A 21,899-nucleotide genomic window follows, 5' to 3' on the forward strand; every position below is an offset into this window, starting at 1 on the left:
CGTGGGGAGGTTAAAGTCACCCAGAACTGTGAGAGGTGAGCCATCTTCAGGAAAGGAACTTATCAAGGCGTCAAGCTCATTGATGAACTCTCCAAGGGAACCTGGAGGGCGATAAATGATAAGAATGTTAAGCTTGAAAGGGCTGGTAACTGTGACAGCATGGAATTCAAATGAGGAGATAGACAGATGGGTCAGGGGAGAAAGAGAGAATGTCCACTTGGGAGAGATGAGGATTCCAGTGCCACCACCCCGCTGGCTCGATGCTCTAGGGGTATGCGAGAACACGTGGGCAGACGAAGAGAGAGCAGTAGGAGTAGCAGTGTTATCTGTGGTAATCCATGTTTCCGTCAGCGCCAGGAAGTCTAGGGACTGGAGGGTAGCATAGGCTGAGATGAACTCAGCCTTGTTGGCTGCAGACCGGCAGTTCCAGAGGCTGCCGGAGACCTGGAACTCCACATGGGTCGTGCGCGCTGGGACCACCAGGTTAGAGTGGCAGCGTAGGTACAGTAGGTAGGTACAGGTACAGTAGGTAGGTACAGTAGGTAGGTGCTGTAAACAGGTACAGTAGGTAGGTACAGGTCAGTAAACAGGAACAGTAAATAGGTACAGTAGGTAGGTACAGTAAACAGGTACTGTAGGTAGGTACAGTAAATAGGTACAGTAGGTAGGTACAGGTACAGTAGGTAGGTACAGGTACAGTGGGTAGGTACAGTAGGTAGGTACAGTAAACAGGTACAGTAGGTAGGTACAGTAAACAGGTACAGTAGGTAGGTACAGTAAACAGGTACAGTAGGTAGGTACAGGTACAGTAGGTAGGTACAGTAGGTAGGTACAGTAAACAGGTACACTAGGTAAGTACAGTAAACAGGTACAGGTACAGTAGGTAGGTACAGTAGGTAGGTACAGTAAACAGGTATAGTAGGTAGGTACAGGTACAGTAGGTAGGTACAGTAAACAGGTATAGTAGGTAGGTACAGGTACAGTAGGTAGGTACAGTAAACAGGTACACTAGGTAAGTACAGTAAACAGGTACAGGTACAGTAGGTAGGTACAGTAGGTAGGTACAGTAAACAGGTATAGTAGGTAGGTACAGGTACAGTAGGTAAGGAAGCCAAAAAACACTTAGTCACCCGTGTCACAGTCACACCCCTGCTGTAAATTCCTCTCATCACAAAGCAGCTCTCTATTCCTCCTTACAACACATGAACAGGATTCTCGTCCTCCCCTTTTCACCATGGGGAGTGTACAGATTTTAATATACCTACAAGGGACCGTTTTAATGAAGTATACAATGTATAATGAAAGAGAACGTTTGGAGGGTTCTTGGAAAACGGTCACAGGACTCGGGACACTTTGACGGGGGGGAGGAGTTACGGTGCTGTGTTCGTTGAACTTTTTTGGGATTTCGTTAAACTCGCCATAGCGTTTCAGGCGGAGGACAGTAAAGGCAACATGGTTGACTGGCAGGCTACTACATCCAAGATCGTGTTTGAAAACGGGACCTTGACGGTGACGGTAATGTAATGGTGTGATTTATAGCCTACGCATTGCACGCTGAGTATCTACATTCTTAGTGCGAAGTTTCCCACCACCGACCCATTTGGTTAACGTCGCATGCCCCTCCAGAAAACGGTAAGCGCCTGACGCTCCCCAACTTGCTCCATTTGAAACAAGACTACGGTCATATTTTTGTTGCATTTATCGGGAATATATGAAGCTATTTTACTTTGAATGAAGTCGGGCGGTGTTGTGCTGTATTGGGTTAAACCGATTAATGTATAAAGAATATAAAGAACGTTTGAATGGCAACTGGTGAGCTGTAGCTTGAAGCTCGAGACAGTTTGCACAATGAGCTGGTTTGCATGTCCAGGCGTTATAATTGAACCCACCGCAGAGCTGTCATGACAGTCAGACTGAAAGTGAAAGTGTTTCCTACAACCCGTCTTGCTGCTGCTGCCAGAATCTTCCAAACAGACACAGTCCTGTTTTATCGCTCCTCTGATTATGTTTATAACAGCCAATGAATAGGAAGATAAGACACTGTCCTGTTTTTATTTTTTTTATTTCACCTTTATTTAAAAAGGTAGGCTATTTGAGAACAAGTTCTCATTCCCAACTGCGACCTGGCCAAGATAAAGCAAAGCAGTTCGGCACATACAACAATACAGAGTTACACATGGAATAAACAAACATACAATCGGACAATCAATAATACAGTACAAAAATCTATATACAGCATGTGCAAATGAGGTAAGATAAGGGAGGTAAGGCAATAAATAGGCCATAGTGGCGAAGTAATTACAATATAGCAATTAAACACTGGAATGGTAGGATGGGCAGAAGATGAATGTGCAAGTAGAGATACTGGGGTGCAAAGGAGCAAGATAAATAAATAAATACAGTATGGGGATGAGGTAGATTGGATGGGCTATTTACAGAAGAGCTATGTACAGGTGCAGTGATCTGTGAGCTGCTCTGACAGTGTAACGCTGTCTGAAGAGAGAGTAGACCAAGGTGCAGCGTAGTTAGTGTTCATCTTGAGTTTTAAATTGCGTACGAACACAATACAACAAAACAAGAAAACCGACAGCCAAACAGTACTGTCAGGTGCAAGACACTAAACAGAAACAATCCCCCACAAAACCCAAAGGAAAAACAGGCTCCTTATGTGTGACTCCCAATCAGCAACAACGAACTACAGCTGTGCCTGATTGGGAGCCACACACGGCCCAAAACAAAGAAATACAAAAACATAGAAAAATGAACATAGAACGCCCACCCAATGTAACACCCTGGCATAACCGAAATAAAGAACAAAAACCCCTCTCTATGGCCAGGGCGTTACAGTACCCCCCCCAAAGGTGCGGACTCCGGCCGCAAAACCTGACTCTGAAGGGGAGGGTCCGGGTGGGCCTTCTTACGGCGGCGGCTCAGGTGCGGGATGTGGCCTCCGCTCCACCCTCGGCGTCACCCACTTAGGTGGCGCCCCTGGCCACGCCGGAGGACTGCCGGCGACTCTGGCTGCGCCCGGCTGGCGGGCGACCCTGGCTGCGCCCGGCTGGCGGGCGTCCCTGGCTGCGCCCGGCTGGCGGGCGACCCTGGCGGCTCCGGCGGCTCCGGGCTGGCGGGTGGCTCCGGCGGTTCTGGCCCAGGATTCACCAGGCTGGGGAGACATGAAGGAGGCCTGGCCCTGGGCGCAGGTACAGGACTCACCAGGCTGGTGGGCGGCTCTGGCGGCTCCGGCGGCTCCGGGCTGGCGGGCGGTTCTGGTGGCTCTGGCCCAGGATTCACCAGGCTGGGGAGACATTAAGGAGGCCTGGCCCTGGGCACAGGCACAGGACTCACCAGGCTGGGGAGACATGAAGGAGGCCTGGCCCTGTGCGCAGGCACAGGACTCACCAGGCTGGTGGGCGGCTCCGGCGGCTCCGGGCTGGCGGGCGGTTCTGGTGGCTCTGGCCCAGGATTCACCAGGCTGGGGAGACATTAAGGAGGCCTGGCCCTGTGCGCAGGCACAGGACTCACCAGGCTGGCCGGCAGCTCTGGCGGCTCCGGACAGGCGGGCGGCTCTGGTGGCTCCGGACAGGCGGGCGGCTCTGGCGGCTCCGGACAGGAGGGCGGCTCTGGTGGCTCCGGTCAGGCGGGCGGCTCTGGCGGCTCCGGGCTGGCGGGCGGCTCTGGCGACTCCGGACAGGCGGGCGGCTCTGGCGGCTCCGGACTGGCGGGCGGCTCTGGTGGCTCCGGACTGGCGGGCGGCTCTGAACTGGCGGGCGGCTCTGATGGCTCCGGACTGTTGGGCGGCTCTGGCGGCTGCGGACTGGGGGGCGGCTCTGGCTGCTCCAGACTGTCGGGCGGCTCTGGCGGCTCCGGACTGGCGGGCGGCTCTGGCGGCTCTGGCCCAGGACTCACCAGGCTGGGGAGACATGAAGGAGGCCTGGCATAACCGAAATAACACCCTGGCATAACCGAAATAAAGAACAAAAACCCCTCTCTATGGCCAGGGCGTTACAGTACCCCCCCCAAAGGTGCGGACTCCGGCCGCAAAACCTGACTCTGAAGGGGAGGGTCCGGGTGGGCCTTCTTACGGCGGCGGCTCAGGTGCGGGACGTGGCCTCCGCTCCACCCTCGGCGTCACCCACTTAGGTGGCGCCCCTGGCCACGCCGGAGGACTGCCGGCGACTCTGGCTGCGCCCGGCTGGCGGGCGACCCTGGCTGCGCCCGGCTGGCGGGCGTCCCTGGCTGCGCCCGGCTGGCGGGCGACCCTGGCGGCTCCGGCGGCTCCGGGCTGGCGGGTGGCTCCGGCGGTTCTGGCCCAGGATTCACCAGGCTGGGGAGACATGAAGGAGGCCTGGCCCTGGGCGCAGGTACAGGACTCACCAGGCTGGTGGGCGGCTCTGGCGGCTCCGGCGGCTCCGGGCTGGCGGGCGGTTCTGGTGGCTCTGGCCCAGGATTCACCAGGCTGGGGAGACATTAAGGAGGCCTGGCCCTGGGCACAGGCACAGGACTCACCAGGCTGGGGAGACATGAAGGAGGCCTGGCCCTGTGCGCAGGCACAGGACTCACCAGGCTGGTGGGCGGCTCTGGCGGCTCCGGCGGCTCCGGGCTGGCGGGCGGTTCTGGTGGCTCTGGCCCAGGATTCACCAGGCTGGGGAGACATTAAGGAGGCCTGGCCCTGTGCGCAGGCACAGGACTCACCAGGCTGGCCGGCAGCTCTGGCGGCTCCGGACAGGCGGGCGGCTCTGGTGGCTCCGGACAGGCGGGCGGCTCTGGCGGCTCCGGACAGGAGGGCGGCTCTGGTGGCTCCGGTCAGGCGGGCGGCTCTGGCGGCTCCGGGCTGGCGGGCGGCTCTGGCGACTCCGGACAGGCGGGCGGCTCTGGCGGCTCCGGACTGGCGGGCGGCTCTGGTGGCTCCGGACTGGCGGGCGGCTCTGAACTGGCGGGCGGCTCTGATGGCTCCGGACTGTTGGGCGGCTCTGGCGGCTGCGGACTGGGGGGCGGCTCTGGCTGCTCCAGACTGTCGGGCGGCTCTGGCGGCTCCGGACTGGCGGGCGGCTCTGGCGGCTCTGGCCCAGGACTCACCAGGCTGGGGAGACATGAAGGAGGCCTGGCTCTGGGCGCAGGCACTGGACTCACCAGGCTGGGGAGACCCACAGGAGGCCTGGTCCTGGGAGGAGGCACAGGATAGACCAGGCTGGAGAGACCCACAGGAGGCCTGGTCCTGGGAGGAGGTGCAGGATAAACCAGGCTGGAGCGACCCACTGGAGGCCTGGTCCGAGGAGGAGGCACAGGATAAACCGGGCTGTGGGGGAGCACTGGAGTTCTGGTGCGTAGGCTTGCCACCCAAACTCCAGGCTGAATGCCCACTTTTGCCCGGCACGGGCGGAACGCAGGCATTGGGCAAACTGAGCCCTCCCAGCGCCCTGGAGACACAGTGCGCAGAGCCGGCGCAGGATAGCCTGGACCGAAACGGCGCACTGGAGACCAGACACGCTGAGCTGGCACAATCCGTCCTGGCTCGATGCCTGCACTCGCATGGCACTCCTTCCTCCGCTGCTTGGTCCGTTGTTGGTGGGGGATTCTGAAACGGCTGTCTGAAGAGAGAGTAGACCAAGGTGCAGCGGAGTTAGTGTTCATCTTGAGTTTTAATTAACGAACACAATACAACAAAACAAGAAAACCAACAGCCAAACAGTACTGTCAGGTGCAAGACACTAAACAGAAACAATCCCCCACAAAACCCAAAGGAAAAACAGGCTCCTTATGTGTGACTCCCAATCAGCAACAATGAACTACAGCTGTGCCTGATTGGGAGCCACACACGGCCCAAAACAAAGAAATACAAAAACATAGAAAAATGAACATAGAACGCCCACCCAATGTAACACCCTGGCCTAACCGAAATAAAGAACAAAAACCCCTCTCTATGGCCAGGGCGTTACAGACAGCTGGTGCTTAAAGCTAGCGAGGGAGGTAAGAGTCTCCAGCTTCAGAGATTTTTGCAGTTCATTCCAGTCATTGGCAGCAGAGAACTGGAAGGAGAGGCGGCCAAAGGAAGAATTGGCTTTGGGGGTGACCAGTGAGGTATACCTGCTGGAGCGCATGCTACGGGTGGGTGCTCGAAATGTTTTGGTACAGACCTGGATAGTAAGATAGATCTCTGCAGGCTATCTCTGCAGTAGATTGCAACACCGCCCACTTTGGCAGTTCTATTTTGGTGGAAAATGTGATAGTTAGGGATGGAAATTTCAGGATTTTTGGTGGTTTTCCTAAGCCAGGATTCAGACACGGCTAAGACACCCGGGTTGGCAGAATGTGCTAAAGCAGTGAATAAAGCAAACTTAGGGAGTAGGCTTCTAATGTTAACATGCATGAAACCAAGGCTTTTACGGTTACAGATGTCAACAAATGAGAGCACCTGGGGAGTGGGAGTGGAGCTAGGCACTGCAGGACCTGGATTAACCTCCACATCAACAGAGGAGAAGTAGGATAAGGGTACGGCTAAAGGCTATAAGAACTGGCCGTCTAGCACGTTCGGAACAGAGATTAAAAGGAGCAGGTTTCTGGGCACGATAGCATAGATTCAAGGCATAATGTACAGACAAAGGTATGGTAGGAAGAGAGTACATTGGAGGTAAACCTAGGCATTGAGTGATGATGAGAGAGATATAGTCTCTAGAGACGTTTAAACCAGGTGATGTCATCGCATATGTAGGAGGTGGAACAACATGGTTGGTTAATGCATATTGAGCGGGGCTAGAGGCTCTACAGTGGAATAAGACAGTAATCACTAACCAGGACAGTAATGGACGAGGCATATTGATATTAGGGAGAGGCATGCGTAGCCAAGTGATCGTATGGGTCCAGTGAGTGGTTGGGCTGGCTGGGTACACGGCGATTCAGACAGTTAGCAGGCTGGGGCTAGCAGTTAGCAGGCCGAGGCTAGCAAGCTAGCATAAGGGCATTAGAGGGACGTCGCGATGGGGGAAAGTCTGTTTTTGCCTCCTCGTGCGGTGACGTCGATAGTAGGGTTCCAAGTAGCAGAGGGGTCCAAGTCCAATTGGCAAAATGGGTATAGTGGTCCAAGAAACTGGCCGATGGATCAGCTAACAGTCCAATATGCTCTAGATAGCTAGCAGGCCGCAGTTAGCAGAATGGGCCTTCAGGGGACATCGCGCCTGAGGGGCATGTTGGGATCCTCAGGCAGATTATGTCGGTATTCCAGTCGTAGAGGATCGGCGGGGTTCCGTGCCCCGTACCGGCAGTAGAAGAGGTCCGGATATTGTAGCCGAGCAGTGGGCTTCAGGAGTAGCCCAGGAGCCCTACCCGGGAGATGTGTCTAGCATGGGCTAGCCCCAGGCTAGTTGGTGCTAGCTCCGGGACAGAAACGTTAGCCAGGAGTAGTCAACCCGGGTTGCGGTTAGCTAGTTGTGATGATCCAGATGAAAAGGTTTCAGAGTTTGCGGTAGGAATCCGGGGATATGAAGAGAAAAATAGATCCGGTATGCTCTGGTTTGAAACGCGTTGTACGAACTGGCGAGAGCTTTCCGAGCTAAAGGTCAGCTGATGACCGCTAGCAGTGGTTAGCTGACTGATAGCTGATAGCTAGCTAGCTTCAGGTGAGGTATTCCAGTTTGGAAGTAAATAGAAATACTTTAGAAAAAAACAGATCCACACCACATTGGGTGAGGCGGGTTGCAGTAGAGTATTTTGAAGTTGAGGTTTAGGATTTTTTTTTAAAGAATGTGAAGAAAATGATAGAAAAAAATATATACATGTGACGAGACATGACAAAGACGTCTGACAGCTACGCCATCTTGGATGCTGATGTTAGCAGCTCTAACTAGGAAGATAAGACACTGTCCTGTTAACAGCTAGAACTAGGAAGATAATACACTGTTCTGTTAGCAGCTAGAACTAGGAAGATAAGACACTGTCCTGTTAACAGCTGTAACTAGGAAGATAAGACACTGTCCTGTTAACAGCTAGAACTAGGAAGATAAGACACTGTCCTGTTAGAAGCTAGAACTAGGAAGATAAGACACTGTCCTGTTAACAGCTAGAACTAGGAAGATAAGACACTGTCCCGTTAACAGCTGTAACTAGGAAGATAAGACACTGTCCTGTTAGCAGCTAGAACTAGGAAGATAAGACACTGTCCTGTTAGCAGCTAGAACTAGGAAGATAAGACACTGTCCTGTTAACAGCTGTAACTAGGAAGATAAGACACTGTCTTGTTAGCAGCTATAACTAGGAAGATAAGACACTGTCCTGTTAGCAGCTAGAACTAGGAAGATAAGACACTGTCCTGTTAGCAGCTAGAACTAGGAAGATAAGACACTGTCCTGTTAACAGCTGTAACTAGGAAGATAAGACACTGTCCTGTTAACAGCTAGAACTAGGAAGATAAGACACTGTCCTGTTAGCAGCTAGAACTAGGAAGATAAGACACTGTCCTGTTAGCAGCTAGAACTAGGAAGATAAGACACTGTCCTGTTAACAGCTGTAACTAGGAAGATAAGACACTGTCCTGTTAGCAGCTAGAACTAGGAAGATAAGACACTGTCCTGTTAGCAGCTAGAACTAGGAAGATAAGACACTGTCCTGTTAACAGCTGTAACTAGGAAGATAAGACACTGTCCTGTTAGCAGCTAGAACTAGGAAGATAAGACACTGTCCTGTTAACAGCTGTAACTAGGAAGATAAGACACTGTCCTGTTAGCAGCTAGAACTAGGAAGATAAGACACTGTCCTGTTAACAGCTAGAACTAGGAAGATAAGACACTGTCCTGTTAACAGCTGTAACTAGGAAGATAAGACACTGTCCTGTTAACAGCTAGAACTAGGAAGATAAGACGTTGTTTGTGATTATTTGTTTTATTTGACCATTTATTTTTTAAATCAAAATCAAATTTTATTGGTCACATACACATATTTAGCCAATGTTATCGCAGGTGTAGCGAAATGCTTGTCAGGTCAATGAAGAACACATTGTGATTTAGAATGATTGCCTGGCAAGAAGCAAAAAGGCTCCTGTGGGGCAGGGGGGCGGGGATTAAAAGAAAGGGGGCTCCTGAGTGGCGCAGCAGTCTAAGGCACTGCCTCTCAGTGCTAGAGTCGTCACTACAGACCCTGGTTCCATTCCAGGCTGTATCACAGCAGTCTAAGGCACTGCCTCTCAGTGCTAGAGTCGTCACTACAGACCCTGGTTCCATTCCAGGCTGTATCACAGCGGTCTAAGGCACTGCCTCTCAGTGCTAGAGGCGTCACTACAGACCCTGGTTCCATTCCAGGCTGTATCACAGCGGTCTAAGGCACTGCATCTCAGTGCTAGAGGCGTCACTACAGACCCTGGTTCCATTCCAGGCTGTATCACAGCGGTCTAAGGCACTGCCTCTCAGTGCTAGAGGCGTCACTACAGACCCTGGTTCCATTCCAGCCTGTATAACAACCGGCCGTGATTAGGAGTCCCACAGGGCGGCGCACAATTGGCCCAGCGTCCTCCGGGGTTTGGCCAGGGGTAGACCGTCATTGTAAATAAGAATTTGTTCTTAACTGACTTGCCTTGTTAAATAAAGGTTAAATACATATAAAAAAAAACATGGAGAACATGGACAGAACATTCTTGGCAACAGCAAAGATACACTAAATGACCAGAGGTATGTGGACACCTGCTCATAGAACATCTCATTCCAAAATCATGGGTATTAATATGGAGTTGGTCCCGCATTTGCTGCTATAACAGCCTCCAGTCTTCTGGGAAGGATATCCACCTGATGTTGGACCAACATTAAACAACACCACATGGTACAGCATTAACTAGGACAGATAACACTCCAAGAAGGGAGACCACAAGGTTACATGAAGGGAGATCCACAGCAACGACATGGCAGACCACAATACAAGCAGCACAAACGACAGCAGCAGAAAGAGACAGACAGAAACATGCAGCACAATCAGCAGCCTGCGTTACTGGGTTCCCATAACAACTACAGCTGTCCATGACGGAGTCCTTGAAACCTGAGACGGAGACTGAACTTTCCAGCGTTAGTGGTTTCTGTAGTGTGTGTGTGTGTGTGTGTGTGTGGCCTATGTTATTATACAGCATCTCAATAACACTGTCGCCTGTCTGTCTGTCTCTTCTCCCAGGATCTCTCCAGATCATTCCGGATCTCTCTCCCCTCGCCCCTATAGTGGATTTGGATATGTGATAGTGATCCACCAATGGGATGGTAGGGATCTGGTGATGGGGGATCCAGTGGGGGGCTCTCTTCTGTATGATGGTCAGAGACACTCTGGCAGGAACCACAGTGGAACCATCGCAGAACCACACGGCACCCACACAGAACCAGGACGGAACCCAGCAGCTTCCAGGGAAAACCCTAGAACACGTAGAACAACAGAACCAACTCCTAGAACTCGAGAACTTAGAACTCCTAGGTCAAGAGAATGAAGTCTTAGAACAACAGAACCTAGAACAACAGATCCAACTCTTAGAACTAGAGAATACGGTCCAGACCAGCACAGACAACCTGACCAGACCTCCAGACAAGACTAGTTCTGGCGGTCCTCTCCATCTCTGGTGGTCTCAACAGAGCAGCTTTAGAACGGCTAGACCCAATATCCCTCTCCCCTGGCCAAGCCCCAGACCCTGCCTTCTCCCCATTCCTCTCCCCTGGCCAAGCCCCAGACCCTGCCTTCTCCCCATTCCTCTCCCCTGCCTCAGACTCCCTCTCCACTTGCCCGATCCGATCCCAGACTACTGGACCACACACCTCCGGCCCTTCTTCAGCCAGCAGGAGTATGTTGTAGTGCGACACACACACCGTCAGCTGGTTCACAGTGGCTACTACTGGGGCCCTATGGAGATGGAGGAGGCCCACCGCACACTTCTACACACACCGCCTGGGAGCTTCCTCATCAGGTATACACCACACCATTCTACACACACCGCCTGGGAGCTTACTCATCAGGTATACACCACACCATTCTACACACACCGCCTGGGAGCTTCCTCATCAGGTATACACCACACCATTCTACACACACCGCCTGGGAGCTTCCTCATCAGGTATACACCACACCATTCTACACACACCGCCTGAGAGCTTCCTCATCAGGTATACACCACACACACACATTGTTCCTCGTCAGGAAACAAACAAGCACACCCCTCCTCCCTGCTGTTCCGTCCTGTGTAACGTTGTGCTGTCATGTGGTTGTGTGGTTGCCAGGGACAGCAGTCAGCCGGACGTCTTCTTCACCCTCAGTTACCACGGCGACCAGGGGCCCATCAGTGTCCGCGTCCTCTTAACCAGTCAGAGGTTCCGCCTCAACGGCAGTAACAAGGCCTTTGATTCATTGTTCGCCTTGCTGCGGTTCTACATGGAGTCATCCCATAGGCGGCTGCGGAGGGCGTGGCGCAGGGAGCGACCGATGACCTTACAGCAGCTGTGTAGGGGGCGAATCATCGAGTTGTATGGAGCGGAGAGGATAAATTCACTACCTGAGCTTAACCAGGTGGTCACACAGTATCTACAGGACTATCCTTATAGTATATAGACACACCCTCCTACTGGAGAGTTTGGGGACCAGTTCCATTTCAACAGACTGAAACTCTCTGGACGGTACTGACCAAAACTAAAATGGAATGGCGCCCCAGAAAACTGAATGCGAATTTGCTGTTTCTTACACTCTCTGTCTCTGGTCTGTGGTTCTGTCTCTGGTCTGGTTCTGTGGTTCTGTCTGTGGTTCGGTCTCTGGTCTGTGGTTCTTATCTGTGTGGTTCTGTCTCTGGTCTGGTTCTGTGGTTCTGTCTGTGGTTCTGTCTCTGGTCTGGTTCTGTGGTTCTGTCTGTGGTTCTGTCTCTGGTCTGGTTCTGTGGTTCTGTCTGTGGTTCTGTCTCTGGTCTGTGGTTCTGTCTGGTTCTGTCTCTGGTCTGTGGTTCTGGTCTCTCTGTGGTTCTGTCTCTTGGGCCAGTTCTATGGCTGGTCATGTACTGTAGTTCTGGTCTGTGGTTCTGAAGGTTCAGTGGGTTGGTTTCCCAACCTTTATTCCTTATTCTAAAATGGATCAAATCATTTTTTCCCTCATCAATCTACACACAATACCCCATAATGACATCACAATACCCCATAATGACATCACAATACCCCATAATGACATCACAATACCCCATAATGACAAAGCGAAAACAGGTTTTTAGAATTTGGGGCAAAAAATAAAACAGATACCTTATTTACATAAGTATTCAGACCCTTTACTCTGAGACTTGAAATTGAGCTCAGGTGCATCCTGTTTACATTGATCATCCTTGAGATGTTTCTACAACTTGACTGGAGTCCACCTGTGGTAAATTCAATTGATTGGACATGATTTGGAAAGGCACACACCTGTCTATATAAGGTCCCACAGTTGACAGTGCATGTCAGAGCAAAGACCAAGCCATGATGTTGATGGAATTGTCCGTAGAGCTCCGAGACGACAGGATTTTGTCGAGGCACAGATCTGGGGAAGGGTACCAAAAAATGTTTGCAGCATTGAAGAACACAGTGGCCTCCATCATTCTGAAATGGAAGAAGTTTGGAACCAGCAAGACTTCCTAGAGCTGGCTGCCCAGACAAACTGAGCAATCGGGGGAGCAAGGCCTTGGTCAGTCTTTACTAACGACATGCTACATGGTATTGAGTAAAGGCAGAGTGTCTATGTATGCGGATGACTCAACACTATACATGTCAGCTACTACAGCGACAGAAATGACTGCAACACTTAAAGAGCTGCAGTTAGTTTCGGAGTGGGTAGCAAGGAATAAATTAGTCCTAAATATTTCCAACACTAAAAGCATTGTATTTGTATAATGAATAATGTGGAAATTGCGCGACTTACAGTAGTGAATGCAAAAGAGCGACTTACAGTAGTGAATGCATACATTTCATTAAAAAAAAAATCCGTACTGGTCCCTTGTGGGAATCGAACCCACAACTCTGGCGTTGCAAACACCATGCTCTACCAACTGAGCCACTCCTCAGTAAAAGGCACACGATAGCCGCTTGGAGTTTGCAAAAATGCACCTAAAGGACTCTCAAGATTTTCTGGTCTGATGGCCTGAATGCCAAGTGTCACATCTGGAGCAAACTTGGCACCATCCCTACGGTGAAGCATGGTGGTGGCAGCATCATGCTGTAAGGATATTTTTCAGCAGAAGGGACTGGGAGACTAGTCAGGATCAAGGGAAAGATGAAAAAGAGCAAAGTACAGAGAGATCCTTGATGAAAACCTGCTCCAGAGCGCTCAGCACCTCAGACTGGGGGCGAAGGTTCACCTTCCATCAGGACAACGACCCTAAGCACACAGCCAAGACAACGCAGGAGTGGCTTTGGGACAAGTCTCTGAATGTCCTTGAGTGGCACAGCCAAACCTGGACTTGAACCCAAAGATACTTCAACAAAGTACTGAGTAAAAGGTCTGAATACTTATGTAAATGTTATATTTAAGTTTTTTTTATTTTTAATAAATTAGCAAACATTTCTAAAAACCAGTTTTTGCTTTGTCATTATGGGGTATTGTGTGTAGATTGATGAAGGGTGGGGACAACTTAATACATTTTATAATAAGGCTGTAATGTAAGAAAATGGGAAAAAAGTGAAGGGGTCTGAATACTTTCCGGATTAACTACATATTGAATATTGAATGTGTGTTAACTGTACAGCTGTTGTTTTATGATCAACGTGCGTCTGTTAAATATTGCAAAGACTTATTCAGCGTTTTCTATGTTATTTAAAAATGAAGAACATATTTTGATAGTGTTTCATGATAAAATGACTGCTTGACACACCCATACACAAAAAGGAGACAGGAGAGCAGGAATGAAAGGAGGGAATAAGTATTGTTGGAACGGGCGCTGCTAGTGAGCCGCTAACCGTTGGATGTTGGAGTGACAGCGACATGAGCTGGTCAGAGCGGGTAAGAACGTAAACACTCTTATATCTAATTTAATAAAAACAGTCCGTTACTACCTAACAAAACATTAAAAAAGTCTTAGCAACAGTTTAAGTAGCCCAGACGACCGGATAACCTACTGTATAATATGGCTGAATGTAGGCTATATTAAAATAGCAACGTAGCGTGTTTCTCTCACAGAAAGAAAGTTCGCATCTCTCTTTCCAGATCATGCTGATGCGAGAGCATCTCTCTCCGTCTCTGGTGGGTTAGATAGGAGGTCCAGTCGGACCCATTTCACTGCGACACCTGCTCTAATCTATCCACCATTAACAACGGACAGGGCTGTCAGAACAGAACGAATGAGCAAATAGCAGACAGGTCTGGACTACAACACCCGTCTATCGCTCACAATGAAACAGGTAGGCTAGGTTGCGTGTGTTGTTGTTATAATTAAATCCTTTCTCCGGTCGGTCGGTCGGTAGCTAGTGGTCTAACGGTTTGTGTGATTACAGTTGTGTGTGCCCCGGTTCAGGGTGGTCTCGTGGACGACACGGAGGATGTGGAGTTGGATTTCAGTACCGAGGAGGAGGAGCAGAGAGCGCTCAGGGGGCCAAAAATCCGGTAAGAGAGACTAGAGAGGTAACCTACCCTCTATAGGTCTACATGGATGTACCCAGTAATAGAGACTAGAGAGGTAACCTACCCTCTATAGGTCTACATGGATGTACCCAGTAATAGAGACCAGAGCAGTAACCTACCCTCTATAGGTCTACATGGATGTACCCAGTAATAGAGACTAGAGAGGTAACCTACCCTCTATAGGTCTACATGGATGTACCCAGTAATAGAGACTAGAGAGGTAACCTACCCTCTATAGGTCTACATGGATGTACACAGTAATAGAGACTAGAGCAGTAACCTACCCTCTATAGGTCTACATGGATGTATAGTACCAGTCAGGAGTTTGGACACACCTTCTCATTAAAGGGTTTTTCTTTAAATTTACTATTTTCTACATTGTAGAATAATAGTGAAGACATCAAAACTATGAAATAACACATATGGAATCATGTGGTAACCAAAAAAGTGTTAAACAAATCAAAATATATTTTATATTTGAGATTCTTCAAAGTAGCCACCCTTTGCCTTGATGACAGCTTTGCACATTCTTGGAATTTTGTCAACCAGCTTCATGAGCTAGTCACCTGGAATGCATTTCAATTAACAGGTGTGCCTTGTTAAAAGTTAATTTGGGGAATTTCTTTCCTTCTTAATGTGTTTGAGCCAATCAGTTGTGTTGTGACAAGGTAGGGGTGGTATACAGAAGATAGCCCTATTTGGTAAAAGACCAAGTCCATATTATGGCAAGAACAGCTCAAATAAGCAAAGAGAAACGACTGTCCATCATTACTCTAAGACATGAAGGTCAGTCAATCTGGAAAATGTCATGTTTCTTCAAGTACAGTCATATCTGCAGCAGAGGTAACTCTGGTTCTTCCTTTTCTGTGGCGGTCCTCATGAGAGACAATGTCATCATAGCGCTTGATGGTTTTTCGACTGTACTTGAAGAAACTTGACATTTTCCGTATTGACTGGCCTTCATGTCTTAAAGTAATGATGGACTGTCGTTTCTCTTTGCTTATTTGAGCTGTTCTTGCCATAATATGGACTTGGTCTTTTACCAAATAGGGTCATCTTCTGTATACCACCCCTACCTTGTCACAGCACAACTGATTGGCTCAAATGCATTAAGAAGGAAAGAAATTCCACACATTTAAAAAAAAAAAATGGACACCTGTTAATTGAAATGCATTCCAGGTTACTACCTCATGAAGCTGGTTGAGAAAATGCCAAGAATGTGCAAAGCTGTCATCAAGGCAAAGGGTGGCTACTTTGGTTACTACATGATTCCATATGTGTTATTTCATAGTTTTGATGTCTTCACCATTATTCTACAATGTAGAAAATAGTAAAAATAAAGAAAAACCCTTGAATGAGTAGGTGTGTCCAAACTTTTGACTGGTACTGTATATATATTCTCCAATTTTCGCTTTTTGGATATAAAAATTGTAAAATTACCAGGTTTGAAATTATTCTGTTTAAGTCTGACTGGCTGATTGACTGACTGGCTGATTGACTGACTGGCTGACTGACTTTCCAGACACCCCCTCGCCTCCTTCCTGCACCTGTTCTTCCGAGTGGCTGCCATAGTAACCTACCTGCTCTGTGATTGGTTCACCAAGAGCTTTACTTCCTGCTTCATTATGATCATCACTCTGCTGTCCTGCGACTTCTGGTCCGTTAAGGTGAGAACACACACACACACACACACACACACACACACACACACACACACACACACACACACACTTTCTCACATGTGTGTGTGTCAGAATGTGACAGGCAGGTTGTTGGTGGGTCTGCGATGGTGGAACCAGATCGATGAGGATGGGAGAAGCCTCTGGGTGTTTGAGGACAGGAAGGTGAGACGCTGGTGTGTGGAAGGCAATGCAGTTCTAAGTTGGTGTTGTGTTGTGTAGTCCTCTGTTGTCTATGTGTGTAGTCCTCTGATGTCTATGTGTGTAGTCCTCTGATGTCTATGTGTGTAGTCCTCTGATGTCTATGTGTGTAGTCCTCTGATGTCTATGTGTGTAGTCCTCTGATGTCTATGTGTGTAGTCCTCTGATGTCTATGTGTGTAGTCCTCTGATGTCTATGTGTGTAGTCCTCTGATGTCTATGTGTGTAGTCTTCTCCCCAGGCCGGTGGTACGGAGGTGGAGGCCAGGATCTTCTGGTCGGGTCTGATCATCTGTCCTCTCATCTGGACCGGCTTCTTCTTCACTACCCTGTTCTGTCTGAACATACACTGGCTGGTAACACACACACACACACACACACACACACACACACACACACACACACACACACACACACACACACACACACACACACACACACACACACACACACACAGCTAGACTGACCATAACAGCTGAAACAGAGCAGTACCTTCTCCATACAGCTAGACTGACCATAACAGCTGAAACAGAGCAGTACCCCTGAGTTAAGTCTCCACCCCCGTGAGTTAGGTCTCCACCCCCCTGAGTTAAGTCTCCACCCCTCCTGAGTTAAGTCTCCACCCCCTCTGAGTTAAGTCTCCACCCCTCCTGAGTTAAATCTCCACCCCCCTGAGTTAAGTCTCCACCCCCCCGAGTTAAGTCTCCACCCCCCCTTAGTTAAGTCTCCACCCCCCCTGAGTTAAGTCTCCACCCCCCTGAGTTAAGTCTCCATCCCCCTGAGTTAAGTCTCCACCCCCCTGAGTTAAGTCTCCACCCCCATAGTTAAGTCTCCACCCCCTTGAGTTAAGTCTCCACCCCCCTGAGTTAAGTCTCCACCCCCGAGTTAAGTCTCCACCCCCCTGAGTTAAGTCTCCACCCCCCTGAGTTAAGTCTCCACCCCCCTGAGTTAAGTCTCCACCCCCCCTGAGTTGTCTCCACCCCCCCTGAGTTAAATCTCCACCCCCCTGAGTTAAGTCTCCACCCCCCCGAGTTAAGTCTCCACCCCCCCTTAGTTAAGTCTCCACCCCCCCTGAGTTAAGTCTCCACCCCCCCTGAGTTAAGTCTCCACCCCCCTGAGTTAAGTCTCCACCCCCCTGAGTTAAGTCTCCACCCCCCTGAGTTAAGTCTCCACCCCCATAGTTAAGTCTCCACCCCCATAGTAAGTCTCCACCCCCCTGAGTTAAGTCTCCACCCCCCTGAGTTAAGTCTCCACCCCCCAGAGTTAAGTCTCCACCCCCTGAGTTAAGTCTCCACCCCCCCGAGTTAAGTCTCCACCCCCCTGAGTTAAGTCTCCACCCCCCCGAGTTAAGTCTCCACCCCCCTGAGTTAAGTCTCCACCCCCCTGAGTTAAGTCTCCACCCCCCTGAGTTAAGTCTCCACCCCCTGAGTTAAGTCTCCACCCCCCCAAGTTAAGTCTCCACCCCCCTGAGTTAAGTCTCCATCCCCCCTGAGTTGTATCCACCCCCCTGAGTTAAGTCTCCACCCCCACTGAGTTAAGTCTCCACCCCCACTGAGTTAAGTCTCCACCCCCCCGAGTTAAGTCTCCATCCCCCCTGAGTTAAGTCTCCACCCCCTGAGTTAAGTCTCCACCCCCCCTGAGTTAAGTCTCCACCCCCCTGAGCTAAGTCTCCATCCCCCCTGAGTTAGTCTCCACCCCCCTGAGTTAAGTCTCCATCCCCCTGAGTTAAGTCTCCACCCCCCCTGAGTTAAGTCTCCATCCCCCCTGAGTTAAGTCTCCACCCCCCTGAGTTAAGTCTCCACCCCCCTGAGTTAAGTCTCCATCCCCCCTGAGTTAAGTCTCCACCCCCCCTGAGTTAAGTCTCCACCCCCTGAGTTAAGTCTCCACACCCCTGAGTTAATTCTTGGTGAAAGCACCTTTGGCAGCCATTAAAGCTATGAATAAATGTCATTAAGATTCTGTCAACTTTACCCAACTCTGCCATGCAGGTTTTCTATAGCCGCTGTACGTGACCGAGACGACTAAATATCATTGCTACTGATCTGCACTCGTAACCAAGGCTGTCCAAGTGTGTGTTACAAGGGGCTGGGTTTTAAGAAGCTTGTCAACAACAGGCAGGTTCTATGTAACAGTCAAATGAGCAGCCCACCTCCAGAATCAGCACCTCCCTCTGGTCTCCCCCCACGTCAACATGATCTGCTGTATTTTGTACACAATAAAACACACAGACTCACACGTACTCCCTCTCCCCCCAGGTGTTGGTGGTAGCCAGTATCTCTCTCCAGGTGGCTAATCTATATGGTTACCTGCGCTGCAAGAACGGCAGACAGGAAGCCCCACCCACATCCACTTCCTCTTTCCTGCAGGGACAGCACTTCCTCCAGCGGGTGAGGTTAGGGGTTAGAGGTGAGGGGTTAGAGGTTATAGTCAGTTGTCCAGGTTAATCCCTCCCAGTCTGTTTCATAATGACTATGACTAGTAGAGGTCAGGGGTTAGAGGTTATAGTCAGCGTTGGGGAGTAGTAGAGGTCAGAGGTTAGAGGTTATTGTCAGTGTTGGGGAGTAGTACAGGTTAGAGGTTAGAGTCAGTGTTGGGGAGTAGTAGAGGTCAGAGGTTAAAGTCAGTGTTGGGGAGTAGTAGAGGATAGAGGTTATAGTCAGTGTTGGGGAGTAGTAGAGGTCAGAGGTTAGAGGTTATAGTCAGTGTTGGAGGGTAGTAGAGGTTAGAGGTTATAGTCAGTGTTGGGGAGTAGTAGAGGTCAGAGGTTATAGTCAGTGTTGGGGAGTAGTAGAGGTCAGGGGTTAAAGTCAGTGTTGGGGAGTAGTAGAGGTCAGAGGTTAGAGGTTATAGTCAGTGTTGGGGAGTAGTAGAGGTTAGAGGTTATAGTCAGTGTTGGGGAGTAGTAGAGGTCAGAGGTTATAGTCAGTGTTGGGGAGTAGTAGAGGTTAGAGGTTATAGTCAGTGTTGGGGAGTAGTAGAGGTCAGAAGTTATAGTCAGTGTTGGGGAGTAGTGGAGGTCAGAGGTTATAGTCAGTGTTGGGGAGTAGTAGAGGTCAGAGGTTATAGTCAGTGTTGGGGAGTAGTAGAGGTCAGAACTTATAGTCAGTGTTGGGGAGTAGTAGAGGTCAGAGGTTATAGTCAGTGTTGGGGAGTAGTAGAGGTTAGAGGTTAGAGGTTATAGTCAGTGTTGGGGAGCAGTAGAGGTCAGAGGTTATAGTCAGTGTTGGGGAGTAGTAGAGGTTAGAGGTTATAGTCAGTGTTGGGGAGTAGTAGAGGTCAGAGGTTATAGTCAGTGTTGGGGAGTAGTAGAGGTCTGGGGTTAAAGTCAGTGTTGGGGAGCAGTAGAGGTCAGAGGTTAAAGTCAGTGTTGGGGAGCAGTAGAGGTTAAAGGTTATTTTGTGCCCAATAGAAATGAATGGTCGCCAGTTTGATGTAGTCATTGCATGCTACGAATATGGGACCAAATACTGCACTTTTGACTACTTTATTTTAACAAATCTTTAGAGCTGTCAATAATCTTTAGAGGTGTCAATAATATTAAGGGGTGTCAATAATATTAAGAGGTGTCAATAATATTTAGAGGTGTCAATAATCTTTAGAGGTGTCAATAATCTTTAGAGGTGTCAATAATATTAAGGGGTGTCAATAATATTAAGGGGTGTCAATAATATTTAGAGGTGTCAATAATATTTAGAGGTGTCAATAATATTTAGGGGTGTCAATAATATTTAGAGGTGTCAATAATATTTAGGGGTGTCAATAATATTTAGGAGTGTCAATAATATTTAGAGGTGTTAATAATATTAAGGGGTGTCAATAATATTTAGAGGTGTCAATAATCTTTAAGGGTGTCAATAATATTTAGGAGTGTCAATAATATTAAGGGGTGTCAATAATATTTAGGGGTGTCAATAATATTTAGAGGTGTCAATAATATTTAGAGGTGTCAATAATATTTAGTGGTGTCAATAATATTAAGGGGTGTTAATAATATTTAGGGGTGTCAATAATATAAAGGTGTGTCAATAATATTTAGGAATGTCAATAATATTTAGGAATGTCAATAATATTAAGGGGTGTTAATAATATTTAGGAGTGTCAATATTATTAAGGGTCGTATGAAATAATTTCCAAATGTTTTGATCCTAGAATATAGCTCAGTATTTGAATACATTTTTTTATACAGTCATTATTGATCATCTTTATCAAGGATTAATTTCAGACCCCACTGTAATCCAACTAGTCATTTAAGTACAATTTGCAGTAACTTGGTGGTAGTTTAAATTCTAATCTTTGTGGTGTTTTCAGTAGGTAATTCCTTTTTTTTTACCATGTATTAGTGTAGCTAACTCCTGAAACTACCCACTAAATATTTCACATAGAAATAAAATGAATCTCTCCCCGGCCACTGGGCTAAGACTCCCTCTCTGGCTGTCACACAGATCCTACTACACTGCTAACATCTGACCACAGAGGGATGTGTTCTGACAGACATGTTTCTTAATGTTGTATTACATGGCCTGCCTGTTTCACGACTAACCTGGACAATAATGACAGTAATTTATGAAACAGGCAGGGAGGGACTAACCTGGACAATAATGACATCTTTAATTGGTCCAGTAAGAAACCCCTGTGTGACTGGTCTCCTCTGTTCTCTAATGAACAGGACCCTGTGTGACTGGTCTCCTCTGTTCTCTAATGAACAGGACCCTGTGTGACTGGTCTCCTCTGTTCTCTAATGAACAGGACCCTGTGTGACTGGTCTCCTCTGTTCTCTAATGAACAGGACCCTGTGTGACTGGTCTCTGTTCTCTAATGAACAGGACCCTGTGTGACTGGTCTCCTCTGTTCTCTAATGAACAGGACCCTGTGTGACTGGTCTCCTCTGTTCTCTAATGAACAGGACCCTGTGTGACTGGTCTCCTCTGTTCTCTAATGAACAGGACCCTGTGTGACTGGTCTCCTCTGTTCTCTAATGAACAGGACCCTGTGTGACTGGTCTCCTCTGTTCTCTAATGAACAGGACCCTGTGTGACTGGTCTCCTCTGTTCTCTAATGAACAGGACCCTGTGTGACTGGTCTCTGTTCTCTAATGAACAGGACCCTGTGTGACTGGTCTCCTCTGTTCTCTAATGAACAGGACCCTGTGTGACTGGTCTCCTCTGTTCTCTAATGAACAGGACCCTGTGTGACTGGTCTCCTCTGTTCTCTAATGAACAGGACCCTGTGTGACTGGTCTCCTCTGTTCTCTAATGAACAGGACCCTGTGTGACTGGTCTCCTCTGTTCTCTAATGAACAGGACCCTGTGTGACTGGTCTCCTCTGTTCTCTAATGAACAGGACCCTGTGTGACTGGTCTCTGTTCTCTAATGAACAGGACCCTGTGTGACTGGTCTCCTCTGTTCTCTAATGAACAGGACCCTGTGTGACTGGTCTCCTCTGTTCTC

At 49.0% G+C, this 21,899-nt stretch overlaps 1 protein-coding gene across 2 annotated transcripts; it reads left to right on the forward strand.

The window, feature by feature from the left end:
* Positions 1-1,213: 1,213 nt before the first annotated feature.
* LOC106563993 (Golgi apparatus membrane protein TVP23 homolog A) lies at positions 1,214-21,106 on the forward strand. 2 transcript variants are annotated; one of them, XM_045690509.2, is made up of 7 exons: positions 11,556-13,956; positions 14,161-14,354; positions 14,468-14,556; positions 16,097-16,241; positions 16,329-16,418; positions 16,683-16,808; positions 18,708-21,106. In XM_045690509.2, exons 2-7 carry the CDS (start codon positions 14,346-14,348, stop codon positions 18,894-18,896), a joined length of 648 nt encoding a protein of 215 aa, XP_045546465.2. In that variant the 5' UTR covers positions 11,556-13,956; positions 14,161-14,345; the 3' UTR covers positions 18,897-21,106. The 2 variants fall into 2 exon arrangements, 1 of the variants encoding a protein (XP_045546465.2); XR_014379557.1 differs by lacking the exons at positions 14,468-14,556; positions 16,097-16,241; positions 16,329-16,418; positions 16,683-16,808; positions 18,708-21,106 and adding exons at positions 1,214-1,632; positions 10,144-10,918 and having other exon boundaries at positions 11,229-13,956; positions 14,161-14,349.
* Positions 21,107-21,899: the final 793 nt, after the last annotated feature.

This window comes from Salmo salar, chromosome 12, assembly GCF_965601325.2.
Source record: "Salmo salar chromosome 12, fSalSal1, whole genome shotgun sequence".
NCBI classification, from domain to species: domain Eukaryota; kingdom Metazoa; phylum Chordata; class Actinopteri; order Salmoniformes; family Salmonidae; genus Salmo; species Salmo salar.